This window comes from Gavia stellata, chromosome 25, assembly GCF_030936135.1.
Source record: "Gavia stellata isolate bGavSte3 chromosome 25, bGavSte3.hap2, whole genome shotgun sequence".
NCBI lineage: Eukaryota > Metazoa > Chordata > Aves > Gaviiformes > Gaviidae > Gavia > Gavia stellata.
In genome coordinates this window covers 10,707,058-10,733,216 of record NC_082618.1, presented here as the reverse complement: position 1 = coordinate 10,733,216, position 26,159 = coordinate 10,707,058, and the positions used below count along the sequence as shown (strand labels likewise).

Genomic DNA, 26,159 nt, shown 5'->3' with positions numbered 1-26,159 from the left:
AGTGTCAATGCATGCAAATATCACATACAAAAACATCAAGAGTGCTGGGAGATGATACCAAGGATAGAGGTGATCACAAGACAGCACACATTTAGTTTTTATTAAAAATACCAAACAACTCACTCTTACTGTAACTATGCCACTTAAATGATCATTCTAACCTGCAGAAGTACAGGTACTTTTCCTCCAACTATTTACCTACCTACCTAGAAAGAAAGAGAAATAGCAAGCACACACATTTATACTTCCTCAAACTTGGCAGGCATGATTCATCTGAATGGGAAAGGAGGGTCTGGGGAGGTGGGTGAGATTGTACACTGGGTTTAGGGCAGTGGAGTACGAAAGAAGTAGAAAATATCACATGCATCATTATCAACAGTAATCAGTCTGATGAAAATAAACCCAAAAATTAGATGGATTCATGTATGACATCCACTGAAAATCTCAAACCCTAAGCACACTGAAGCTGGCAAACATCTTGTGCCACTTCACCTATGTCCAGACACAGCATCAGCAAATAAGATCAAACAAACCTTAAAAAGAAAGCAAAAGGAAGAATAAACCAGCCTGGAGACAACAATCTTCCACAAACCACTTCCCTGCATTATTTTCAAATACATTTTACTCTTAAGCAGTTTCAGAAAGGAGTGGGGGAGAAAGAAACCCACTACTATTTTTTTTAAACTGGCTCAGCACCAGCACCAGCTCAGAGAGAGGGAGAGAAAAATAATTCTTCAAACATGATCCTTGGTACTTGATTAAAACATTGCTAGCCAGCCAACGAAACCCTAAATTGCCAGAGGGTTCGAAGTGGAGTGGATACACGCTGCTGCTCACAGTCCTCTTCATTTGCTATGATATCTGCTCCGTGGGCCTCATCTGTATATCGCCAATCTAGAAGAGACCAACGTAAGATTTTACTGGAGCACTTAAGTCCATTTTAAATCCCGGTCTTGGCACTTCCATGCTGTGCAGCTTGCCACTGTAATGGCGCACGAAGAAAGTTCCTGTAACTAGAAATGAGCCTGCTTAACTGAGATATTAGAAAGAAATAAAGGGGAATGTGACTGCTCTGCCTTTAGCGGGAGGAATAAAAGCACATACATGGGCAGAAAAGAGTGCAAGATGACACTGATTATGAACTCTCATGGTTCAAGTCTTTAGTTTGGTCCTGCTCATGGAGGGTCAAGCAGAGGCACTGCTTGATCAGCCAGGGGCAGGACTTTTTATCTTCTTAAGACAAGAAGGCCAGTTATCACTACTGATGCAATGTCAAGATGGCCACGTCTTGCTCCAAAGGAGCAGAGTTCATGCGAGGGGCTGCTAAACCCCTCATGATCAAAGTTTGCTATTGCAACAGGGACTTCTATGCTGCATATACTAAACTTTGACACTGCTCCTGCCTCCTCCTGGCTCCAGCTCAAAGCTGGTCACTTATTTCTTGTTTCACAGGAGGGAAGTCCCTCTGGCAACATGAGCACCTCACACCACCCTTGGGGAGGTGCACAGCACTTGGCAGAATCAGGCCAAATACATCGTTTGGCAACTGGCAGAACCTCACCCAGCTGCAAGGCTGTCAGCAAATCTCAGATGGCACCATCCAAAAGGGCAGAGCCTGCCCATATCCCTCCCCTTCCCCCTGCCTCGTGCAGTCCTTCTCTGGGGTCGGAGCAGCCTTTGCCGGATCCGCAGGGCTGTGAGCAGCCCGAGCAGTGCAATCCCATAGCTGCGGTAAGGGAAGTGTAAACAAATGTGATCACCGCTAATCCCCAGCCCAGGCTCCGCTAAGCACACAGCTGATACTGCGGCTGCAACGCTGATTAGCAAATGTCAGGGCAGCAGTTACCCTCTCCGCCTTCAGCCACCCACTGCAGAGTCCTCCAACCCAACCACAGCCTACCTGTACATGAGGTGGGGCACTGAGGACATATATGACAGCGTTAGCCATATCTTCAGCTTTGAGACACTGGAAAGACAGGAAAGAGACTCTTAGACAAAGGGCACCTCAGGAAGTTAACCACAAGATCACTTCTTTCCTAACCATCAATAACGAGTTTCGACAGTGTCACTGGGGCATGTCAAAAAGACGCAAGCAAGCAGGAAAAAAATAATCCATTAAAAATTTAACAAAGGACGTGTCTGGTGCTGATAATTCTCCATTTGGTGTGAATAATCTTACTACTGGCACAGTAATTCTGCCAGGTCAGGCATTGCCATCCTTATCAAAAATTACCAGAGAAGCACAAGAAATCCTGTGCTAGCCACCTGCGAGACAACACGCTCTCACATTTCTTCTTGTGCAGGCATGTTTGCTTGTTATATCTTCTCTTCAATAAAGAAGTCATAGCCTGCCAAATGTCAAAGCTGACTGATATTTATTTACAGGAACATCAAAATAAAGGGAAAATATAGGGAGTCGGAAACTGAACCTGAATGAAAATCTACATAGTGCGTAAATAGCAGTGCAAAATCTGAGGTCTGAGTGCTGAGACTTTGGGGATGCTGATTACGTCCTGGAAAGCACTGGGCACTCTGCAGAACAAGTTCCTTGTGCTATTAGCCAGGAGAAAGACTGTTAAACTATAATCAGAGCCACTTCCCTCTGTTTCCATTTCTCCATGTCCTACCCTAATGCTCTCATAGGTTGCAGCAGCTCTCTCGGGGTCATTATCATGAAGTTTAAAAGCAAATCCTGTTTCCACCAGTCCTGGAGATATACACTGGAAAAAAGCAGAGCACATCCTAATAGGATTTGTAATTCCCCTTCAGCAAAAGAATAAAAAAAAGGAGAGAAAACTTTTTAGCACTGAAAGAGCCAAAAAAACCCAGCCCCCTTTCTGTTGTTCTCCTTCCCCACCCTTTTTCTAGGGGAATCGTTTAAAAGAGCAGGCTTTGCCTGAATGACTGCTATGGCAGGTACCCCTGGGGAACGCTGATGGGTACCTCCCTCTTCATGCCCCAAAGGGACAGAGAAGCAGGGAAAATGATGGAAAAACTTACAATACAAATGAACTTCTGGACATATTGCTTCTGAGATGCAAGCTCTGCATGAGAGCAAACAGCCCAGTTGATTGCCTCCCTCTGCTCTCATGAGCCCCGCTCACTCCCGGGTAAGCAGCTGCCTACTTTGTGCACCCAAAAAATTTATTCCCTGACACAGCTCATTGCTGCTGCGCCTTCTGCCGCCCAGTCTCTCTCTTCCTGGGAAAGAGAGGTGGCCAGGGACAGTTGGCCACAGGACCTGAACGTTCCCAGTGTGCTGAGCACTATTTTTGCATTTCCTTGCCTGCTTTCCAAAGGGAAAACCTCTGCCCCATAAAGCAGCCTGCCAGCTCTCTACCACCCACAAAAGCAGGAGAGAGGAGGAGAGCCCCCAGTACTCACTGTAGCTCGTATATGAGTCTTTGCTTCTCTGAGTTCCTGCCTCAGCCCCTCCGTGAGGGCTGTAACCGCGTACTTGGTGGCACTGTAAAAATGCACCACCGACTGTGGCACAACGCTGTGGCCGTTCATGCTGAGAAGAGAGCAGAAAGGAAAGTGTTGAGAGGTGGGGAGGCAAGCAGAGTCCCGAGAAGGAACCAACAGGGTATTCAAACCACCATAATGAACACAGAAAGAGACACTGACATGGTGGCTACGTGAGGAATTCCCCTCTCCTGTGGGAAAGGCACACCCCCAGAGGCTCCTCTCGACACAGCTGCTTTCTGGAGCCGGTCAACAAGTTTCCGTCTTCAACCTTGCAAGACAGCAAGTGGTTGGCATTACCCTTTCCTCCCTGGTTTGGTCTTTCTTGCATTTAGACCAGCAGAGGTTAAAAAAAGTGGTTTGAAAAATCAACCATCACAATCCTTGGAAAACCTCTCCTTGGGCACCATCAGCCCACTCCAAGATTAAAGCTCCACTGCTTAAATCCTCTGTGCGAGGCAGGGAGGAGGAAGCCCAAGTGGCTGATCACACATTCGCCCCCTGCATACCTGTTAATGTTAATAATATGCCCATCATCGATGTTTCTCTCTTTCATGGACTGGTAAGCCTCTCGGGTGCAGATGCTCACAGCCATCACGTTGACCTGAGGGATGAGAAACGAAGAAGAAACTAAGACCAGCAGCCCTGCCTGGCATCCTCCGACTTGGCCCCCGCACGCCCAAAGCTGCGGATGCAAGTTCCAGTCCCTGACCCACGACGATTCCTGCAAACGCCAACAGAGGGAAATGCATGTACGCGCACCGCACGCCTCGCCGCACACCCCACATCACGCTGCGACCAAGCTCGGGACTGCAGTAACAAGGGGCTGGGGCAGGGGAGGCACAGATACCCAGTTTTGTGAGACAGCCTTGGCCTCTGCGAGAAATAAATGGACTTAATCGTTTTATGGGCAAGTGTGAGGGTAGAGTGCAAAGTAAGGGAGAACAAACCCACTTCCCCGCAGTCAGCACTCTGTCCAGGAGACAAAGCTGTTTATTTTGTACAGCAGTGAGCACACTGGTGTTTGGGCAGCTGATAGGACACCAACAGCAGGTAATTAGGTCAGCTAGTTAACGAGGAAATCCCCAGATATTGCCTGTCAGAGAGCCAGGCGCTCAGAGGCACTGCAAACCACACGGCCAGCAAAGAGCTTCCCGTGCGCAAATGAAGCCAAAGATCACATCGTGCCATGGGGAGGGCCAGAGTGGGCAAGTAACCCTGCAGATATGAAAGCCACCAATCTGTCACACTGTCTGCTGACATGTTCCTCAGCCCTAACTGGATAAGCCAAGAAAGAACGGACATGACAATTTATCCAGTTCTTTAGCACAGGATCCAGAGCTTTCCAGGCTCTTGCTCTTTGGACCAGCACTGCCCAGCACCCTGTGGCTCGGTTAAACTCAGTCATATCACCTCTGCGATGTGCCACCATTAATGCGCAGATGCCTTGAGCATTTGCTGACGATGAAGGACAGAGCTAAAGTTTCCAGGAAGACGGAGATAAGGAAATTCCCCCAGCTGGAATACAAAGCACCCAGAGGTGTGTGCAAGACTGATGAGAAAGCCGTCTCGGCAGCAGTGCTAATCGCTCAAGTTTATAGTGGTTTAGATTTGGAAAAAAGTGGCTGAAAGGTAGACAGTGTTTGCTGAAGCCCTTTGGAAAGGATGTAACCATTTCAAGGCAGGACACACTAGCAGGTCCTACCTAATGGCATGTTGCTTTGCTAACTAAATGAGCAGGCCAGACCAGCCTAAAAACACTGCTGTAATCTAAATATCCAGGAAGAACTAAATATCTGATGAATCAGAAGTCAGGTGCAACTATAAATGGGAGGAGCAGCGGGAACAAGGCCATGTGGATAGCAAGTGAAGGATACACAAGGGCTGGCTCTCATCGCTGTGAAACTTAGGAACAAGAATGGGGCAGGCTAACTAGGAACTGGTAGCCCAAAAGGACATGCAAGGGAGGAACATCAGTTTGGAGACCAGAAAGCAAGAGGCAGAAAGGGATGGATTTGAGAGAAGTAATTACTGAGCAGAACACAAAGGACGAGTGGGGTCAGCTGAAGGATCTTCTGGTCACTGCTTTTGTCTCGGTCATTATTTTTACTCATTACCAGAGGCCATGCTTACGAGTTTTTGTCTTGGCAACAGATAAATAGCATGCTTATCTGGTCTTGGAATACCCAGGCAACACAAGTAGAGTCATCATTGTCATCCAAGTGCACTTTGGTTGAGCACACAGTCTCTGCCGAATATCTTAGTCATCATACCTGGAACTACAGAGATAAATTCCCTGGCACCAGGTTGAAGATTTACCTTGGCTGTGCAAGGAAGAAAGGTAGCAGACATGTCAGCAGAAGTGGCACTGTACAACCACCTCAGCACTGGAGTGAAGCCCAGAGCAGGCAGGGCATCTGAAGGCTTTTGGATTTCACAGTAAGAAGGTCAAGGAAAGTGGGAGTAACCCACTCCAGTCTGATACACTAACCAAGTGAGCAGCCAGTCCTTTCAGATATGGATCTGGGTAACTGTTAGTATAAAAAGCCTTCATGACAAACAACATCCCTGCTTTCCTCCCTGCCCCAGGACGCCCTGAACCCACCAGGCACCGTGCCTTTGGTGCAGTTGCTCCCCGGCTCCACTCCATCTCTGTAAGCCACTAGAGGGTAACATCAGCCTAAAGCCTGAGACCCGGCTCCAACGCTGTGACTCACGCTGAGCAATGCTTCCTTGCGTGGGTAGAGTTACAACAGTTTGACAACTACTGGCAAAGCAAGATACTAATCAACAGCCACACGGGAAAGTCCAGAGCCCATACGATAAGACACCCTGGTACAACAAAACAACTGTCTGGAAGGCAGCTGAGCCGGGATTGCCTCGCTGCCTTTTCCTGACAGCACCCAGAGGATTTTTGGGTGAAATCCCATTTCAAAACGTGGAACAGGCACTCAGCAACCTAAAAATGTGCCTGGGAAATGAGCAAGTCTTAGGGCTGTATCACTCTGAGAAACAATCTAAAGGCTGTTGCTACAAATACCCATGTAAGACATTTTTCAGCCTTGTTCCTATTTTAAGAACAAAAGGTTCAAAGGTCCCTTAGCAAAGATGGCCAACACATCTGCGCTCTGCCTTTGCACAGCATGCTGCACAAGGCAGCAGGTCTGTGACTGCCACGTGTGTGTGCTAATGCAATAGAAACAATGAAGGCACATTTTCTAGTAATTAATGAGTTCCAATTGCCAAGTTGGGAGAACATAAAAGATCCTGTTCCTGGAAGCGCTGAGCATTTCACTTCCCAGAATGAGTCTTTTCTAAGGCAAATGAGTATCCCAGCTCCTAAGTACATAAAAACCACAGGTTACAGAAAACATATCTCTGCACAGATGGTATATAGAAAAGTAAAAGCAAGAAGAACAGAGCCTCGCTGGTCAATGAATAATGCCAAGAAGAATCAAACCCATTTAGTGTCTAGAGGAGCGAGAGGATGTGTGCTGCAGTCCTTTGTGCCCTGAACAGTGCAAATGGAAAGTTCAGCTTGAATTCCTGGCTGTAAAGGTCAGTATGTAAAATGTGAAGGAGCTGTTCAAATCCCAGAGCCTGGAGTCAGTGTGTACACAGCACCCAGCCCCGGCTACTCCCGCGTGGATCAGGGACGGCTGGAGGACTTTGCTCCAGCCTCATGTCAAGCACGACCTCACAAACAAGGAGAGAGAAAAGGGGGGAAGCTGTGAACCAAAAGATGATGGGCTCAGAACCTGCCTGCGATACCACACTCCCTCCCTGGCACACACCAAATTCGCTGGCTGGCAGCGCTGGGCTCTGTGCTGCTGTAAGGCAACAGAGAGGCGATTCCCAGCATGAGACTCCTGCAGCCCAGGGGGATGCAGCTCCCCTTTGGGAACACATACCAGACAATAAGGAACTGGAACATTAAAAAAGAGGAGGAATAAGTAAATGACAGTGTGATTTCGACTGTTAGATGTAGAGCAAGAAATTTTATGGAATAGGTATACTGACAGGGGAGCCTGGAAAGAGACAGAGCCTCAAAGCTCATAAAAAATGCATGGAAACAAAAATCAATTTACCAAAAAGAAAAAAATGCCTTTAACTTAAGGCCTTAATGCCTCCTAAATCGATAGATTGATGGCTGTTTAGAAACTTCTCCTGTCTTGCAGCCCAGAAGTACACCGAAACTCTCCTACAGCATCTGTCAAACCATGCTGCTCACTAACACCTTCCTCCAAGGGACCTTTGGAAGAGGCCTCCCTGCTCCTGCTCAGCTCTGCAAAGCCCAGTGGCCCGTGAAAGGCACTGGCAATCTTCCCCTGTCCTGACCCTCCAAGAGCTTCAGAGCATGCAGGAGAAGTGGGCCTGGCGAGTGTTTCCCTGGGGCTGGTGTGCCACAGTGGGGAGAGCTGTCACCGCAGATCCCTCCCCAAACCCCACTGCCACTCCGGCACCTGCACAGCCACGGCATGCTTGGAAAGCAAGATTTCCAAGCAGGGAGGTCACAGCCACAAAACTGGGGACGCACAGCAAAAGGAAAAACCCTGAGCTATTTCTATCGCTTACCAACAGGCTAAAAAGCAAAACCCAGGCTTGTTAGGCTGCCTAAGCTGAGGTGGGTGAAGCATTTGGCTCTGGAGGGTCCCAGGGCTTCACCTTCACATTAAAGGTGCACGTGTTATTCAGACAATTACACACAAGCCAAGAGCAAACCCACCAGCTGCTGGGAAGCTGGTGAGAGCAGAAAAATCTGCCAGTATATGAAGAAAGCTTGGGTGTCTCAGTCTGTGCTACAACAGCATTTTTGCCAAGCAAATGAGAGCAGATATAGCCGTACAGATCACCTCTGGGAATAAAATATTCCCCCAGCTTGGCTTCCTACCGCTGCCCTTGTGGACCCACCACCCTGCCTCTCCTCCCACCTCATCTGCCACCCCAAAGCAGCTCCAAAGGGTGCACATAGCAGCATCTGCAAGGAGGGGGACCCCACAGGCTCCCAAACCCTGTGTCAGGCCACTGTAAGTACCAACACACAGGAGTGTCTCATACAGGACAATCCCCATTGCAAAATCTTGCTCCCTAGAAGTGGTGGAAGGTGAGACAAAGGCAGCACTCCCACCCGAGCAACCAGGGAAGGGAGCACGGAGAGGGGAAGGGCCTTCAGCTGGCAAAACCCAGGTGTGTCCCCCAGTCTGCCCACCTTACAAAGACAAAAGGTCAGAAGAACAAAGTGAAACGAGTGCGAGGGACATGCAGCATCCACAGAGGCATCCACACAAGACGCGACAACAGCGATCAGGACAAGGAGTTTACAAGGCGCAGGCGACCCGCAGGGCCAGACTTGCAGCGAGACAACACTGGGAAGTGCCCTGCTTTACACCAGCTCAGCCTCAGCTACACTTCACTTAATTTTCTTTAAAGACTCCATGGCAACCGGGGACCGGGAGATGCGGCTGTGCAGTGACCCAGGCTGGGCAACCCACAAAAGCCTGGCTGGGCAGACAAAGCTGAGCTGAGCTTGCTTTGGCTGCAGTCACAGCAGCCAGCAGACCAGCAAAAATCCTAACAAGAACTTAATTAGCCAGGATATGGCAGCTCTTGCCCTGGCAGCAGGAGTCTGAGGCCTCAGTGTGCCTCTCTGTTTTGCTTTACACAGCCCCTGAATCTGCTGCTGGATGAACAGCCACCGGCTGCCACAGGAGCCGACAGATCCCGGCTCACTCTGCTGTCAGATGTAGTAGCCTCGAGCCTACAGCTTTGAGCAGCTTTTCAAGTAGACATGTCTTTTCCTTCACTAGGACAAGCTCTCACAGCTGCTGGAGGTGCTGCAAGGTTTAGTCAAAGCCCTGAGTTTGACTCTTGTTCCTATGAGGATGATGCACAACAGTAGGTAGTATAGGAGGGGAAAATCACCTTCGTGAAAAGCTCCTGTTTCAGCATCTCACCGGCCAGAGCTGCAGGAAGGCCAGTACAAAAGGGCTGTTGCAAGGGCATGCAAACTGGCCCGGGGTCCCGCAGCCATGGCTGCCACTGCTACGTGCAGAAAAGGGCCATCACATAATGACAAAAGGTGGAGAAGTCCCAAAAAGATGCACAGCAGCACCTCAGGACAGCAATACCCAGGGAGAAGCGCTGCTGGTAAATGGCATGGACCATTTGCACAAACTCCCAGTTTGGCATATGAAATTGCTTCGTTCACATCCAGCTCTAACCAGATTATGGGCAGAAAATTAAGCTATAAAGACAAAAAGCATTACAGCTTTTTAAGCCAAAAAGAATCTGCCCATTTTACAACCCACTGCTACAACTAACAGGATTAGCTACAAAAGCCAGTGCTTGGCATTCAATTTCCTGTTTTATTGAAGAAAAAAAAGCGAGGCTCATCACCCTCCAGAAAGCCATCGAGCTAAAGGAAAAAATGCTACTGAAGGTATTGAGTGTTTTCATACTCCAGGGTGAAGGCATGGGGCTCAGCATTGCATGATGTCTTTCCACTTCCCATTTAGCAAACCCCGGCCATGCCAGAGCCAGACGGGAAGCAGGTCCTCAGCTCTGCACACGTGAAATAAGTAGATGGGGACAGTGATGCTGGTGGCCAGAAGAAATAAAAATCTAGCACAGTTCCCGCTCTCCCAGTGGCACTACTCACGTCTATCATCGTCCGCCAGCCCTCCGTCTTCCCCGAGAGCAGGGGCTCCGGGCGAGCCAGCCCTGCGTTGTTGATACAGACATCAACTCCTTGATGAAGGGTCTTGATGGCGGAGAACATCGACAGGATTTCCTCTTCGTTGGAGAGATCACACTTGTACGGGATGAGGGTGCCCGGATAGCCAGCGCTCTGGCATTCAGCTGCCAGTTTCTGGGGAAGAGAAAGAAGGAAAAAAAACAGCCATCAGCCTCCTCTCCTTGTGGAGCAGCTTATCCAGCCATTTGCTTAAAAACACACCCCAGGGCTAACAAAACACGGCAGCTTCCCGGTGAGCCTGTCTTAAGAGCAGGCGCTAGGGAAGAATCATTGTAAATGCTAATTGAGAAAAAAGAAATATCGATATACATGAGAGGCTGAGCCCTTCAGCCTTTAAGTTATTAAACTTGAGGACACACTCTGTGCTCGTCCATCACCCCAGGCAATACAGGTCGAGGTGAGCAGGTGCTGGCAAAATAGACACAAATACTGCCACAGCACCAGGCTGCAAGTCTGCCACACTGCTGCGCAAATAAAGGACGTGGCAATCGCATGCCTGACAATTCCTCATTAGCCATTACCAACAATTATTCCAAGCATCCAGATCTTTTATCAGAGTAGATGATATAAAACAAACGAAAGGCCAAGATCTGCTGCCGGCCGGCTGTGTTAATGATGCGGCAGTCACCGCACCAAATCCTCTGGAGGACGCCCTTTACCCCCTGATGCTAATGAGAAGCAGCATCTCATCTCTGATGTGTCATATTAGTGACAGTGACAGCTTCCAGCGCGAGGCGAGAGCCACGTGATGTCTGGTTTCTGCGGAGAGATGGACTCTGGCTACAAACGTCCACCAAATCACTCGAACGCCATCGCCCGTGGCGGTTCCACCAACGTGACATTTCAGAGGGTGCAATAAAGCTGCTCTCCTGCCAGTGGCAGCTTTCCCGCTCCTCCCGGCTCCTCCCCGCATACCAAGGACTGCGATTCACAGCCCTTTGTAAAAGGAGGAGTGAGGGCCAGCACAGAGGTCCCCTGGCTGGAAGCAGAGGACAGCAGGACAGGGACTGCACATGAAGGCGGCTCCTGAACAGCCTGGCCCCAGCCGAGCTCGGAGCAGAGCGCCTGTCCTGGAGCTCACCCGGCCTCGGCCAGAAAGAAGGACACAGGGAAGCCGAGCCACCAGCCGCAGCGCCTGGGACCACTCGAACCACCACCAGGAAGCTTGACTGGAGAGACGCCGACTTTTTTCACTTGCTGTGAGGTACAGCATCACCTCCCAGGCTGGCCCAGCCCCTCCTGGCTCTCCAGGAAGACACAGAGAGCAATTCCCACATTCTGGAGAAGGCAGATGCTGAAACCAGCTCCACCATCTGTACCGACACGGGGAGGAGCCTGGAGAGCCATATTGGCCTCAGACACAGCTCGCTTTAATGAAAGCGGTGACAAACCAGAGCATTGAAGGTGTCTTTCTCCCAGGGGAAGCTAGCAAGCCCCAGAGTCCCCTGTCCCTTTCACTTAGCTGAGCTCGTCTTTCAGCGGCTGCAACAGGGGCAGACTTGCCCCCCAAAACACCCAGCATCGGTGACATTCACAGAGTTTGTCAGCCAGCCTGATGTCCAAATTCTGAAATAAACATTAGACAAAAGAAAAAACCCATGGAACATAAGAGAAAGTGGAAAGAGAAGGAAAAAAAAATCAGTGACGGCAAGGCACCGGCTCCCCCGGCACAGGCTGGCAGGAGAGCTCGCGGGGCTGCATCAGTTCACGAACACCACGGGACCTGGCGAATGGCAAACCAAAGCACGGGCCCAGCTCCCATCCAGCTGGCCTCCAGTGCGTGCCATCCCACAGATCAGATGCCAGCACACCCAGGAAACCTGCAGGTTCTGATCCCTGAAGTTCTGTTCGAACTGGCTCTCTGCTCCCCGGCCAGCACAACACAGGATGGCCATGTGCCTCAGGGTAACAAGGAGGGCTGGCAACTCAGTTAGATGCCACAAAATCCAAAAAGGGGGAAAAAATTCCACATGAAGATGTGAATTGGCTCCCATCTCCAAATCATAAAGTGTGCTCTTGTCAGTGGCTTTTTTAGTGACCGAGTTTCTCGTAGCCAAGTTTTACACAGAGCAGGACTGAGCATCCTCACTGGGAGAGGGACAGACAAGCCAGGACCTCCAAACCCCTCTCTGCGCCCCAAGCACATTCATTTAATTCCTCTGCGACAAGTAGCTCTGTCTGGTAAATGATTTTCAACCTTTCTTAATACCTAAGACCACCGCAGAGGTGGGCCAAGTCCCTGAACAGTGAGTTTAAGCTTTTCTGATTTGCCTTTCACAGCAATCCACACCTTTCACGGACCACAAGCCCAAACCAGCCCAGGTCGATGGGTCTGGTCCAGAAGCCGCTCTCTTTTCTGGGTACTGCTTCAGAGGAGGCATTGCGGTAACACAAGAATTGTTATTATTGCTCTCGCAGCACCAAGCGAGAAGGGGACAGACATGCTGAGTTCAGCCCGGAGATCGATACATCCCAACAGCATCGCGCTCTCTAGAGAGCTCTGCTTGGGCCGAGCTAGACAATATTTCTGCCCGTTGGACAACAGAGGTGCCCACGGGACTGAATCGTACCTCTCTGTACCCTCCTGGGGCTGGTTTCGCTTAGCTATACATGCAATCTTGTTGATTATGTGCTGATAATAGTAGAAAAATATATACTTTCGAGAGATCAGAGTACACACTTGAGAAAACAGTTGGGGTAAAAATCTGCAAGAGCAGCATTTAGAAAATTAAAAGCAGTATGAAAGGCTGCTGGAAGGTGCTAAACCTTCCTGGTGGTGTCAGTGCTCATTGCAGGTAAAGCGGGGTGCTGTCTTTCAAAGTTAGCGTACTCACACGCAGAAAGGAAAAGCAGGGCACCCATCACGCCCCGAGGCTGCGCGTCATGGTGCACCCAGGAGCTGTGGGGAGGACAGCTTACAGCTCACGGCCGGAACCGGTCCAGCCGAGCTCAGCCCTGCTGAACTTGAATGAAGTGATGCCGATGATTTTAAAAGATGAGAAATACAAGCACGAGGGATTGGGATGAATCTCCCAAAAGAGGACTCATGCCAGAAGAGCTTGCTAGAAGGAAGAAGGGCCCATCAGCATGGATGGGAAAGGACAAACAAGCTCATCTACAGCCCAGAGGGAAACGCTGTGTTTAATATCTCCGTTTCCATGTTCAGCTGTCACTTTTCACAATCCGGTGAAACCTCACTGTTCAGTACAGCTCCTCGATGGAGGCAGACAGGGTCTAAACACCACGGGCTGCAGCACAGCAACCCAGACGAAGGAGCAGGTGAAACAAGGGGTGCTCTGGCCAGCAGCAGCTGTCGTGGTGGAGCTGCCCATCCTGTTTTCCCAGTCAATCTCCTTAGCTTATTTCTTAGATACACCAAGAGAAAGCTCTTCCTCACTCCAAGAAAGGCTTCTCTGCCACAACTGGCCAAAGAAATCAAATACGTCTCAAGACTTTTCCTGTCTGGTGTCTCGCCGCCTCAAACGAGACTCAACGTGGATCCTTTCATCTCTCAGGCTGCACTTGTGTTAACAAATTCTCTTTGAAAATGAAGTGCCGAACACCACTGACATCCAGGCGGAGCTGAACGTGCTTCAAGCATCTCTAGATAAAGAGTCATCACAGGCTCTTCAAAGAAACATCAACTGCGGGCAAGTTTGCAAGAGAAGACTTATGTAAAGCAACTCTCTGAATTAGGGAGCTTGCAATATTTTTTCAGAGCATCCGTTAAGTCACTCAATTAATGCTTATTCCACTTTAAGCACGCCACATGCACAAGGAGGGGAAAAAAGAGAAAAGCTGGTTTTGCAGATTTCGCAAGCAACTTGAGAGCGACCACATAACGCAACACCAACACAGATGACGGCCAGTGCACCTCCAGCAGCTGGAGATGAAGATTTGAAACAAGACCTGAGCATCTCTGTACCACACCGTTATCACTGGATGCTTGGAAATGGACAGCCAGGTGCTACTGGTACAAACTGGGATAATGCAACGTAAAGAAGAAATAGGTAACCTATGTGTTAAAATGTTTAACCTAGATCCATCCCCTGCCATGGAGGCAAGCCCTTGCCCCTGTAATTCTGATACGCTACCCAGCGTGAACACAGTACCCAGCAAGTTCTGCAACACCCATGAAAGACCAGCTTTCCACAAAGGGCACCTAACCTACTCGTGTGATATAGCGAGCCAATACGGCAGTATGTACTAGATACGCGGGCTGTGATGTGCCTCTTGCTTAGACACCAGTTTTTCCATTGCCATCACAGTGATTTATCTCAGCTTCCAGTGGTGTTTGATGAATGAGTGAGCAAATGAAAAAAAAAACACGTAACACCTACCTACATGTAAGAAAGACAAAGCAGAATACCTGGTCGTGACGCTTACTATATACTATTTAGTTGTCTTCTTTTAAAGGTCTAAAAGGATCCCTCACATTTATGGGACATTTTCCATATGTTAAGAATATGTCAGTTCTCCCAAGAAGGGGTTAATGCTCTTTGTGTCTACTACACTGGGGAAGGGCACAGTGCCATGCATTTAGATTCAGTCTTGGTAAAATGGTTTTACAAAACTAATTGATGTAAACATTTAAAGGGACTCTTAAGGGGAGGAAAAAAAGAAAAGAGTCACGTAGGGCTTTATTTGGCAAACTATCCTATTAACTTCAGACACATTTAGTTCAGAGAGATTAAAACCAGAAGAAACCGTTAGGTAATTTTTAATCTGACCTGCTATTCATCACAGGTACTTGCATCCTACTGATTTAGCTTATGCTTAAAATACACAGCTGTACCAAGAAACCAACTGGAAAGGAACCAAAGTCACCCCAATTACTTCTGCTAGCTAAAGGAAATAAAGGAGAAAAATCCTAACGAACAGCATCACAGTTATGAAAGAAAACTGGGGGCTTACAAATCCTTTCATTTTACTGATTGGCAAGTTTGAAGCTTCTTTTAATTAAGATTTAATACCAGTGCAGCAGCATAATAGAGGAAGACATATATAGTGAATAAAGCACTAGACGGGTTTATTTCCATAGTGTGCTCTGTGACCATGGGCAAGATTCAGAGCTGTTTCCCCATCTGTAAAATGGAGATAATCACACTGAGCACCTTCCTAGAGCTGCTGGGTACCTGGGACTTTTTGCCTGCATATGATCCAAGGATGACTATTATGTCAGGTTTCTTCCAGTTCCTTTTGCCTGGCTCCAGTTGCCCAGACAGGGCCTCCACGGGAGTCTAAAAGGAGTTTTCAAATTAATAAACCAGTATGGTGATTCTCCTTCCTTCTCATGAGCTTTAAATCGATGCTTTTCGCTGGTTGTTTGCCAATCGCCACTCCTCAGCTCAGATGCACGTCTGTTCCAGGACAGAAGGCAGAACAGTGGGGATGGGAAAGCTCGGAAATCAGGTTTAAATGGAAAAGCAAACGTGCAGGACTCAGCTGGGGGCACCAATACCAAAACCTAGTACAGACGAAGAAGGACTAGCACTAGTTTCAGACCGTTTGCCTGAAGCACTGGCTGCCTGATCAGGGAGGCTTAATGTTATACACGGCTCCAGAAACCCACCACCTCTCGGCACAGGCAAAGGCAAAAGCGATCACTGGACAAAATTTAAGTCCCTGTATGTATTTTTTTATGTGTCGTGGTTTAAGCCCAGCTGGCAACTAATCACCACACAGCCGCTCACTCACTCCCCCCAGGTGGGGTGGGGGAGAGAACCAGAAGAGTAAAAGTGAGAAAACTCGTGGGCTGAGATAAAAACAGTTTAATAGGTAGAGCAAAAGAACACTGCGCGGAGAAGCAAAGCGAAAGAAGGAATTAATTCACCACTTCCCGTCAGCAGGCAGGTGTTCAGCTATCTGCAGGGAAGCAGGGCTCTATCACGCGTAGCGGTTGCTCGGGAAGACAAACGCCATTACTCCGAATGTCCCCACCTTTCTTCTTCCTCCCCCGGCTTTATATACTGAGCATGATGTCATATGGTATGGAATATCCCTTTGGTCAGTTGGGGTCAGCTGTCCCGGCTGTGTTCCCTCCCAACTTCCCGTGCACCCCCAGCCCACTCGCTGGTGGGGTGGGGTGAGGAGCAGAAAAGGCCTTGGTGCTGTGTGAGCTCTGCTCAGCAGTAACTAAAACATTCCTGCTTTATCAACATTGTTTCCAGCCCAAATCCAAAACACAGCCCCATACAATCCAAAACACAGCCCCATACTAGCTGCTATGAAGAAAGTTAACCCCATCCCAGCCAAAACCAGCACACCATCTTGTATCATCCTAAACATACTGACTTTACAGTCCTTGCAAAGACTCACAGGTGGCACACAAAATCTGCACTATTACAATAAATAACCCAGAAAAATCAGATCTCTTTTTGTGGAAGGGAATAAAACCCTGGGGAACCTCGTGGACCTGTTTGTTGTTTATCAACTTCCAGCAGTGAGAAGCCGACTGTGGAGAGGCATCTAAGGGGTAACAGTCTGAGCTGGGTAGTCGTGACCACAGTCACTGTCAGGGCTACAGGGCACGGCACGGCATGGCAGCCTTCCTCCCACCGGGCTCCTCACACCCCTGGCGCTGCCACGATTTACGATTCCCACCAGAGACAGCACAAAATTACATCTTGGCATATCCCTGGCATCAGCTGTCTGGGACACCTCCTGGGTGATGCCCAGGCTCCGGACACCGAACACCAACACAGTACCTGCCCTTCGCCCAGCAAACCCATCCCACAGGCTCCGCAGGGGCCAAGCGGCATCTCCTGCCCGTGGCCGAATGCGGCTCAGGGAGCCACTCAGCTGGTTTCATCCAGGCGCTGAAGCCAGACTCCCTGCTAAACAGGGGTCTGGTCGAGCAGCAACGTCCTCCCAGTACAGGTAACTGTCCTCCCATACTGCTCCAGACTCACGCTGCCTTTCTTCCAAGCCCTCTCTGCTCCCTGTGCTTTTTCAGTAGTTAAACATCCAAGATTATTTTTTTCCTAGCTCACTTAATTTTAAATTTCCAGTATCATACATGCAAGCCAAATCACCCCATTTACGCTGCCCTGAAGGTCCCTGCTACCTTAAGGCATTCAAACAATCGCTCCTTACGTCAAGGCTGAAGGCACTTTTTTTCTTTTTACTGCTTGCTCAGATCACGTTGCTATGGGCTGGCGTGGGGGAGGAGGAAATACGCTGCTCCTACGATGACAGCTCATTAGAGCAATATCTCTTGCTTATTCTGAGGTATGACTATCCTAAAACAAGCATCATAGGTGCCTGCCTGCTCTTCAGCTCCAACACGCATAAAGCAGGTTCCCACGCAGCCAGGCACGTAGATGCTTTCCTTCCTACGAGAAGCCCAGCACTCTCGTTAAGACTGAAGCTGCTGTACTGCAGCCGCCCGTGGTCCTCCACCAGCCCTTGGCTGCCTTCACAAGCAGGGTCCAAAGACCACGTAGCTCCAAGACACCCAAGTGCCTGCACAGGGCAGACCCCGACGGTCCACGCGTCGCAGGCTGGATCGGTGCCCGTTCGAGCACAGATTTCCAAGGCAACCTGCAAACACACCGCTCGGAGGGCAGAGCCGAGCCTGAGCTTCAGCCTGACACCTTCAGATCACGGCACATGCCTTCTGTGTCATCTCCACTGCAGGCACGCACACCTCCGCTACACTCAGGGAGTTAGAAAAAAAATATTTATTTATTTTAGTTAAATAAAAGCCCACCTAAGCTTGCAGCAGTGAAGGTCTGAGATGCCTAGCGATACCTCAGAGATCTAGGGTGTGATCAGAGGTCCATGGAAACCATCAGCACATGCCCACCCTGAATAACATATGTTGTAACCGAGTACATCACCGTACCTCGTGGGTAAGACTCGGGAGCACTCCTCAGGACAGCCAGGACCCGTTCCCAGCTCTGTCACGAGCTCACCGGGCGGCTTTCCCCCTTCCCAGCCCCAGTGTCCCCACCTGTGAGACAAAGAAGCAGCAGATGACAACCCACCGGTGAGCTCTGAGCTCCGGGGCCCAGGAAAACCTGAGCATCGATCGCGGCCGCTGGGCTCCCAGAGCTTGGCCAAGCCCTACACCTCACTGCGACACAACGCGCCTGTCAGCGCAGCTGTCCGCAAAGCACGTGCCGCTGTCACCGAGAGCGCTGTACCAGAACAGCAGGTCCCCGCCGTCAGAGCACGAGATCGGCCTTTTCTCCTCTCAGCGCCCCACAGCGCAGCCCTGCCTTTTCCCCAAAGCCCACAGAGCTGGGTGCTCTCCCGCTCTCCCCCAGCGCCATCCACACGGCAGCAAGTGCTCCTGCTGCGAGGGCAGGGCGAGAGCCGCAGTCCCCACGCATCTCTCCGTCTCCTCGGCTCCCGTCCTGCGCCCGTGTAATCCTCAACGAATCCTCTTCTGAAAAGACAGATTAACACACGCTTGGAGAGGAGTGGGCCTTCCCCCACCGGCTCCCAACGCTCCCCAGTACCAAAATTTAGATGATGGACCCTGAATTTTAATAAGCCCCAGATTTACGACCCACCGACAAGCGCGACGAAGGCTCCCGCGCGCCCCAGCCCAGCCGTGGTCGGAGCAAGCGGCAGCAGGGATTACCACTTCCATCGCCGCGCAGCTGCAGGTGCTGCGATTAAACATCTGTACCAACGCCAACGCCACCGGAGGCGGCGGGCTCAGCGCCGCTCACATCTACGCCGATGACAATCCCCAGTTAAGCTGAGCAGAGCTGCAGCTGATCTGCACGAGCTGAACAGAGAGAAAAGTCTTGGCTGAAGGAGCAAGACCGCAGGTCCTGCAGGTCCTCTGCTCCGGCAGCACCCTGGTCCCATTCCACCCTACAGAACCAGGGTGGGTGCAAGGACCGACCCAGGCAAAACAATGATACTGTCAGCCAGGAAATTACCATTAACACTTCCCGCATGGGCGCTGGCGGGAGCGAGGGTTCAAGCCTGACTTTAACGGAGCCGCTACTTTCTGCAGAGCTTAAACTATTAACAAGCCCCAGGAAAACCACCATCATATTCACTCCCCAACACTGCACCGGCTGCGTCTGGACCTCCCTGCCGCAGGACACTCTCCACAAACCCGAAACACAGACCAGAAAAGCCCCTCCGTGCCCGATCGCTGCTCCCATACCCCCCCCCACCTCCGCAGGGCAGCAGCTGCCAGGTTTTATATGGGGAAACTGAGGCACGGGACAGCTACCTGATCTGCTTTGTTACACAGCAAGGCAGAACAAGCACCCCATCATGTCTCCAAAATCCCAGGAAAGGCTCAGTTATTGCTTATTTTTAGGGCTGCAAGTGCGACATACGCCAGTATCGCCGCTCTACCGCGAAGAGAAGCGGAGAAGGGGGGGCTGCTGCAATAAGACGTTTTTAAAGCACATTTTGCAGGGTAGAAGGATGAATCCAACCCGGTTTAAAAGCAATCCTTCCCCCATGCACCTCCTGAGCTTCAAGGCTGAGGAAAACCATGGGGACAGCCAAGCATTTGTTCCCACTACTCGGGACAGCAATTATGGGATCTCTTTCGCATTTAATCAGGAAAGGATCTGGTCAGGGACAAGCAGCAATAAAAGCACCTCAGAGGCCTTGAGCACCCACCATCCCTGAGGCAAGGCCTTCGCCAAACACAAAACAAGCCCTTCCAGAGGCCAAGGAGAATCTGAAGGGCATTCATTTACACGGGGACCATGCCTCGGGATTATCCTGCCTGGAGCTACTCCTCCTGCCTTAAAAAAATAATTCATCAGGCTACCGCGCAGCCCAGCAGCTCTGCAGCCTGCACACCGGGAGAGCGACGAGACAGAGGAGAGAAGTAGTGATGAGGTCCACGACGAGCATTTGGGGACAGCGGCTTATCCGCCTTCGGCACAGGGAGGACGGGAGCCGCAGAGGCTGCCCGGCGGATGGGAGCTGGGCACCAAAATTTGCGCCTTACGTTCAGCCACGAGCCCGTTGGTGTAAATCACGAGATTAAGACAGCGTGGGCACAGAGGCCAACCTGTGTTTTTGGGAACGCCCCGTGAAACCCAGCCCCGGCTGCAGGGCAGAGGGACAGACCCCACCGTGGACACCCGGCACTGCGGGGACATCCACAGCTCGACCCCACGGACAGACACCCACAGGGGAAGGCCAAAATTTTAACGAGTTGACCTCCAAGCCATCAACGTGATTTGCATGCAACGTAATTAAATTCCATATTCAGGTACTACGAAACAATTTAGCTGTTAATTAACCGCCTTGGAGCACGGAAGGGATCGAGAGCCTCCCGTGCACCTTACGGCCCGGGCAGCCATCGGCGGAAGGGATCAGCCAGCCCGCAAACGGCTACTGGGGATGCTCGGCTCCTGGGAGGAAGGCTCGGCATGCTCGGCTCCCGGGAGGAAGACTCGGCTACTTCTTCCTCCTCCCACACCACCACCACGGCGCTGCTTGACGAGGAGAGCTCTAGCCTCTTCAGAGATTGGACTGCTCGAATCTGCAATCAATAGCTCAGCTTATCAAAGGCTATTTCTTGAGCAAGATCTAACCTTGACAATGCAGTCCCTGGTTATAAATGTTACCTTTGATCAATAACTGTCACAAATGCATCAGAATTAATCGGTTAAACCTTGTATTTTATACCACATTTATTGCCTCCTGCACAGCTTGCTCTCCACACCCCAACAAAGAACAAAAAATATTTTTTTTTTTAGAACACGACGTCCATGATTAAATCTCTCCAACGCCTTGAAGCAGGCCATCGCCCGAGGGCCCCGATCTCCCCTCGCTCGCCACCGCAGCTCTGGGAGGGCAGCGGGTCCCCCCACGTCCTGCCCCTCTGGCAGAGCAGCCAGGTACCGCTGCTTCAGGGGATGCTCGCCGGCCTCCCGCGAGCTGCCGGGCGCTTTGTTACTTGGCCCGCAGCAGACCCAAGGCGTTCCCATCGCAGACCGGGAGCTCAGGGCGAGCCGTATGAGACGAGCCGGCCGGCACGCTGGAGGCACACAGCTCTGTATGCTCCAACCCCACGCCACAACCCCACCGGCTCAGCTGTGAAGGACCGCAGGAGCCAGCTGCCTTCCCGCGCCTCTCCCGAGGAGTCTTTCCTACGCGAGGAATTAACAACACTTGGAAGGCGTTGGAGAAAAAGAAAATGAAAAAAAAAATTAAAAAAACCCCACAAAATAAGTGTCAGATGCCGCCGGCCACCCTACAGTAAGGTATCAAAGGAATGAATGAGCTGCTGGAAGATTTCGAGGGAAACTGAGTGCAGCAGCATCAGGTGCTGCCGGACCTGAAGCAGGCGGGACTGCCCCAACCGGAGCTTCTCCCATCGGCAACAGCCCCACCACGCAGCCCCAACGCATGCATGGATCCAGCACTCTGACACCGGGGCCGGAGGGAGAACTCCTGCCAGCACTTTTGCCGTTCTCTACAAATATAAAAATAAATATAAAAATACAGGAAATAAAATTTGATTATTAAAAAAAAGTGTAATACTAAGCGTCAGCTGCAAGCTCTTTGGGAACAGCTCCCTCTCATACCTTCTGGTGCTCCGGAAGAAAAGTGACGGAGTACCTCGATGCCTTTACCGTGCCACTGAGCCAGACCCTACACTGACCACAAACCCTCCCAAGTCTTCCCCCACCGCAGGGGAAGAACGCTGCAAAATCAAGCTCATGCATCACGCTGAATAAAAGACCAGAGAGTGTTTTACCAGTCGGGGTGGGGGGGAACGCTTTGTCCCATGCATGGGGAAAGCCTCTCCCTTTTTTGTGCTGCGGCAAGAAGTCAGACACTAAATACGAGTTTCTGGAAAACGTCAGGAGGAAGAAAGTTGAAGAGCCTTGTAGCGAAGCCACCAAAAGCGATACTCTGCCTTTTGTCCGCGGGATGGAGCGACTGCAGCTTAAAGTGCTATTGCATACCAGCTCAGCTGTGGCAAGTCATTAAATCACAGCAAGTCTTCCCGCGCGCTGGGGACCCAAGTGGTGAGCGAGGGGGTCCCTGTGAAGGTGATCATCTAACAGGGAGCAGTTCCACCAAAGCCTGGTCTCACCGGCTGCTAAAAACTCTTGGCTAATTCATGAAGGCACTGACGCTCGCTCCTGCCTTGGAATGCGTGTAGGTACCTGAAGAGCAGAAACCACTCAGTAAGAGCACACGCCAAAAAGTCTGCGACAGCTGTTAGTACCTCCAGGCTTCTCATTTAAAACAACCTTTCAACCCAAACCACCTCCTGGCATGCAAAAGTAAAATAAAGCCCTTTTAATTATAGTTTATTTCTCAATGTCTGACTATTAAAGTTACTGTTGGATGACGCACACGAAGAGTCTCCACTCACAGAAGTGGCACGAGTGGGGAACGCGAGGCTGCTTGTGAGCACGGCGTGCAGGAGGGCCAATACTGCATTTGAAGGGGTCACACTGGTACGATTACAGAGGGGAAGGCCAGCCGCCGCAGCCTGCCTCTGCCGTGCCCGCACATGCGAAGGTGTGACAAAAGGAAAAATCAAACCCAATTTTGAAACACCACCGCCAAAGTCAGCCGGAGCGCTAACTCAGCACAACTCCAGCGCGTGGCTTTTCTGCGGAGCCAGTGGAAGCGAAAATAAATAAATAAATAAACTGGACTTTTGCAGTTTTTGTAAGCCGTTAACATTTTTATTTCAAAAGTCAAATAAAGAGCACTAGAGTCATGACACAGGTTTAATACCAAAACCGCAACTTTGCAATTCCTTCGTTATCTTGCCTCAAGCCCTTATCTGATTTTTCCAAGAGATTAAGAAATCTTGACATAGCATTTATTGCCCGACTTAAATTCCCCACAAGACAACATACTCTTTCAGTCTACCAGTTTACGGTAGGTTATAAAACCACCATACAGAGTGGTTCCAGCCGCTTTACCTTAAAATGGATGACTAGTGCATAACACTAATGGGAACATATGCTTTTCTGCTACAAAATGAGTACTGTATTCCTGCTTTTAAGCTGCACTGTTTGCACTCTTTCCATTTCAAGCTGCCCTGATTTATTTTTTGGGTTCCCTCCTCTGCATACCATTACCCACAGGGGTATTTAGTGAATGATTCCATTTTAATACAGCCACAAGATTTGTCCTGCAGCAACTACGGTCACGATGCTCTGGCCTCTCCTTTATTCACATCTGGCAACGCCAAGCCCTCAGCTCCTTCATATTTCTCTCCTCTCGTCCCTCTGTCGCCGCGCCCCAGCCCTGAATGTCAGCACCACTTCCCCCATCCTGCCCCATACGCGTGAGCCACTCTCCCCGAATTGGCGCATCCTCCGAATCCCACCCAGGCTTCCCGCAAGGATGGCGTCCTCCAGCTCCCGACCAACAACGGCTCGGAAAAGCAGCAGCCGGAGATAACAGATGAGTGTATTTTGTGGATAGATCTGGTTATACAATAACTAATCAAGGCAACGACATGCTCGCAGAGCGCCAACGGCACAGACCTTCCCGTTGCCTTCCTGCTGCCCGGAGCATCCGAAGCCCCTCCGGCGGGCAGGAGCCCCGTCGGCAGCTCCCGAGACAGGGTCTGCCTGCATCGCCCGCCGGGGCAGCCACAGCACGGGCATCCCCGCACGTAACGCCAACTCCCGCTCCTTGGGATGGCTTCTACAGCCACGTCCAAAGTCCCAAGTCCCAGCGTGAGCTCAACAGTCTGAAGCCTGAATATCTTCCTCCTTTTTTTCTTTTTTTTTTTTAAAAGAAAAAAACCACAAGGTGAAGCTCCCGGAGGAAAGCTTAGTTATTGTAAACAACTCTGCTCCGAAGGCATGGCAGGAGTCGGTGAGCAGCCTCATCTGTGCCGACACAAGCGTCCCTGGCAGCCAGTCCGAGGTGATGGACCTGTTCCCGGAGTGACCCTGGACCACCTCGCGCTCTGCCACCTTCCCTTCCCCGAGCGAGCAGCGCCTCTGGGATTTTCTTCCTCTTTAAGGAAACATGCCTCACAATAAATAAAACCAGAATAGCAACGCAGCAAAACACAGCCCAGACACCTACCAAAACAAATGACCGCACGCTGCAAACACAATTCGCTCCTTGGAGAGGACGGGAGACAGAACGACGCAGGGACAAACACGAGCTGCGGTGTTAAACACGATTCTTTGAAACACAACAGTAACAAGAGCCTTGGAGGATGCCGAATAGTCAGCGTCGCTCAGTACGTGTGCATATCGTACAATCCAGGTAAATCACCTATATAAAACGTGATTGCATTTTGTGCAGATTCAAATAAAAAGGCAAAGCCTTTTAAAGACTGCTCGTTCTTAAAGCTGTACTGTATTTTTGCCAGAAAAGTTTCAGAAAGGCTTTCAGGCTTCAGAAAGGGAACTGTGTAGCACCAAAGGAAAACGTAAGTCTCGCTGATTTTCTTTACCAAAGAAAATCAAAGTATTTCAGAAGAACACGCAAAGAACGGGCAATATTGGAAAAGGCTTTTCTGTCCTTCTCAGAGGGGAGTGGGAAACAACGGCATCCTTTACAGCACCCTGCGCCAGGGAATGGGAGTACCTCCAACACCCTCAGCCGCACGTGGGAGAGCCTTTGGGGAGCTCGGCTTTCCCGGTAAACCGCAGTATCAAAATGTCAGGAAGCCCAAAATTGGAAGCAAGCCCCGAAGGACAGTTCCCCAAGTCACAGCGGTGTATTTTCTCCTCTCTCCAAGCGGTGTCTTTCTCATTCTTGATGAAGCATGGAAAAAGTTTTGTTTCTACCGAGCACGTGTTTATCCAACCCCACTCCCCGGCAACACGAGCGGCGCCAAGCCTTCTTTTCCATCATTTTTTGGGCGATTTATTCCTGGTGCGGTCACCTGTGCGCAGGGAGCCCTGACCACCTTTGCTAAGGAAGCGCAAACGCCGGATGCTCGTGCAGATCTCCTCTGGCTCGGCAGGCACCAACCCACCAAGATGACAATATTCCAGCGGTCCCACTGTAACTTTTTTCCTCCCTCAGAGGAAACTTCTTAAAAAGTAAGCGAGCTTTAGCTCGTGCCGTTGCGAGGGAAAGCCCACAAACGCATCCGACTACGAGAAAGGATCCCGCAGAAGCTATTGCTTTTAAGCATCTTTATTTTTAAGCCAGCGCTGTGAGGTTTCTTGACTTCGCGCTAGAGGTGCTCGGCGTAGGGCTAAGCGAGACGCTAAGGACCGGAACCCCCTTTCCGCAGGGAGTCACACGCGCGTCCCGTCTCCCGCAGAGCCGCGGGCGGCCGAAGGCGCCGCACCCCCACACCGAGCGGGGTTTAACGGGCCCTCCGCACCGCGGGGCCGAGCCCGCCTCCTCACCGGGGCCGCAGCGCAGGGCCCGGCAGCCGGGTGCTGCCGTCACCCTCGGCAAGAGGCAGCTCGAACAGCCCCCCCGAAACTGCCCCCGCTCCTCGGGCAGCGCCCCGCCGCCCCCCCCCGCGCGGGGAACCCCCCCACGGGGCGCCGCGAACGCGCGCAGCACCGCGCCCGGCGCTCCCCTCCGGCGGGGCCCGGGGAGCGGGGCGGGAGCCCGGCGCGGCAGCGCGGGGGGGACCCGCGCCCGCCGGCAGCGCAGCCCGGGGGACGCTCGGGCACCGGCCCCCGCCGCGCCCCCGCCCGCGGCCCGTCCCACGGCGGCCCGGAGGGGCCCCGGCCCCGCCGCGCCCCCGCCTCAGGCGGCTCCGCGGGCCCGGCCGCCGGCAGCACTCCCGCCCCGGCGAGGCGGCGTGGGGCGGCGGCAGCGGCGCGGCCGAGGCCCGCCCGTGGGGCGCTGCCGCCGTGGGGCTGCCCGCGCCCCGGCCGCAAGGCGCCCCCGGCCCCCGCCCCGGTACCTCGATCTTGTCGACGCTGCGAGCGCACCCCACCACCTTCATGCCGTGCTGCACCAGCGCCCGCGCCACGGCCGCGCCGATGCCCACGGAGGCGCCGGTGACCAGCGCGACGCGCCCGGTCCAGCGCTCCAT

General features: G+C 51.4%; 1 protein-coding gene across 1 annotated transcript; it reads right to left on the bottom strand.

Annotated features, from left to right (window-relative positions):
• Positions 1–852: 852 nt before the first annotated feature.
• DHRS11 (dehydrogenase/reductase 11) lies at positions 853–26,159 on the bottom strand. The gene is made up of 7 exons (XM_059829461.1): positions 26,028–26,159; positions 10,124–10,333; positions 3,975–4,069; positions 3,385–3,514; positions 2,628–2,720; positions 1,901–1,966; positions 853–894 (listed from the first exon to the last, which is right to left on the bottom strand). The coding sequence occupies exons 1-7, from the start codon at positions 26,157–26,159 to the stop codon at positions 853–855; spliced, it is 768 nt and encodes a 255-aa protein (XP_059685444.1).

What these genes read in the sequence shown, in the direction of transcription:
- DHRS11 (XM_059829461.1), bottom strand. Translation starts at nt 26,159, where the DNA reads ATGGAGCGCTGGACCGGGCGCGTCGCGCTGGTCACCGGCGCCTCCGTG. An exon ending in GCTGGCGGACGATGATAGAC is followed by an intron (nt 4,070 to 10,123) that starts GTGAGTAGTGCC and finishes CTCATCCCTCAG; the next exon opens with GTCAACGTGATGGCTGTGAG. An exon ending in GTGCCCCACCTCATGTACAG is followed by an intron (nt 895 to 1,900) that starts GTAGGCTGTGGT and finishes GGTCTCTTCTAG; the next exon opens with ATTGGCGATATACAGATGAG.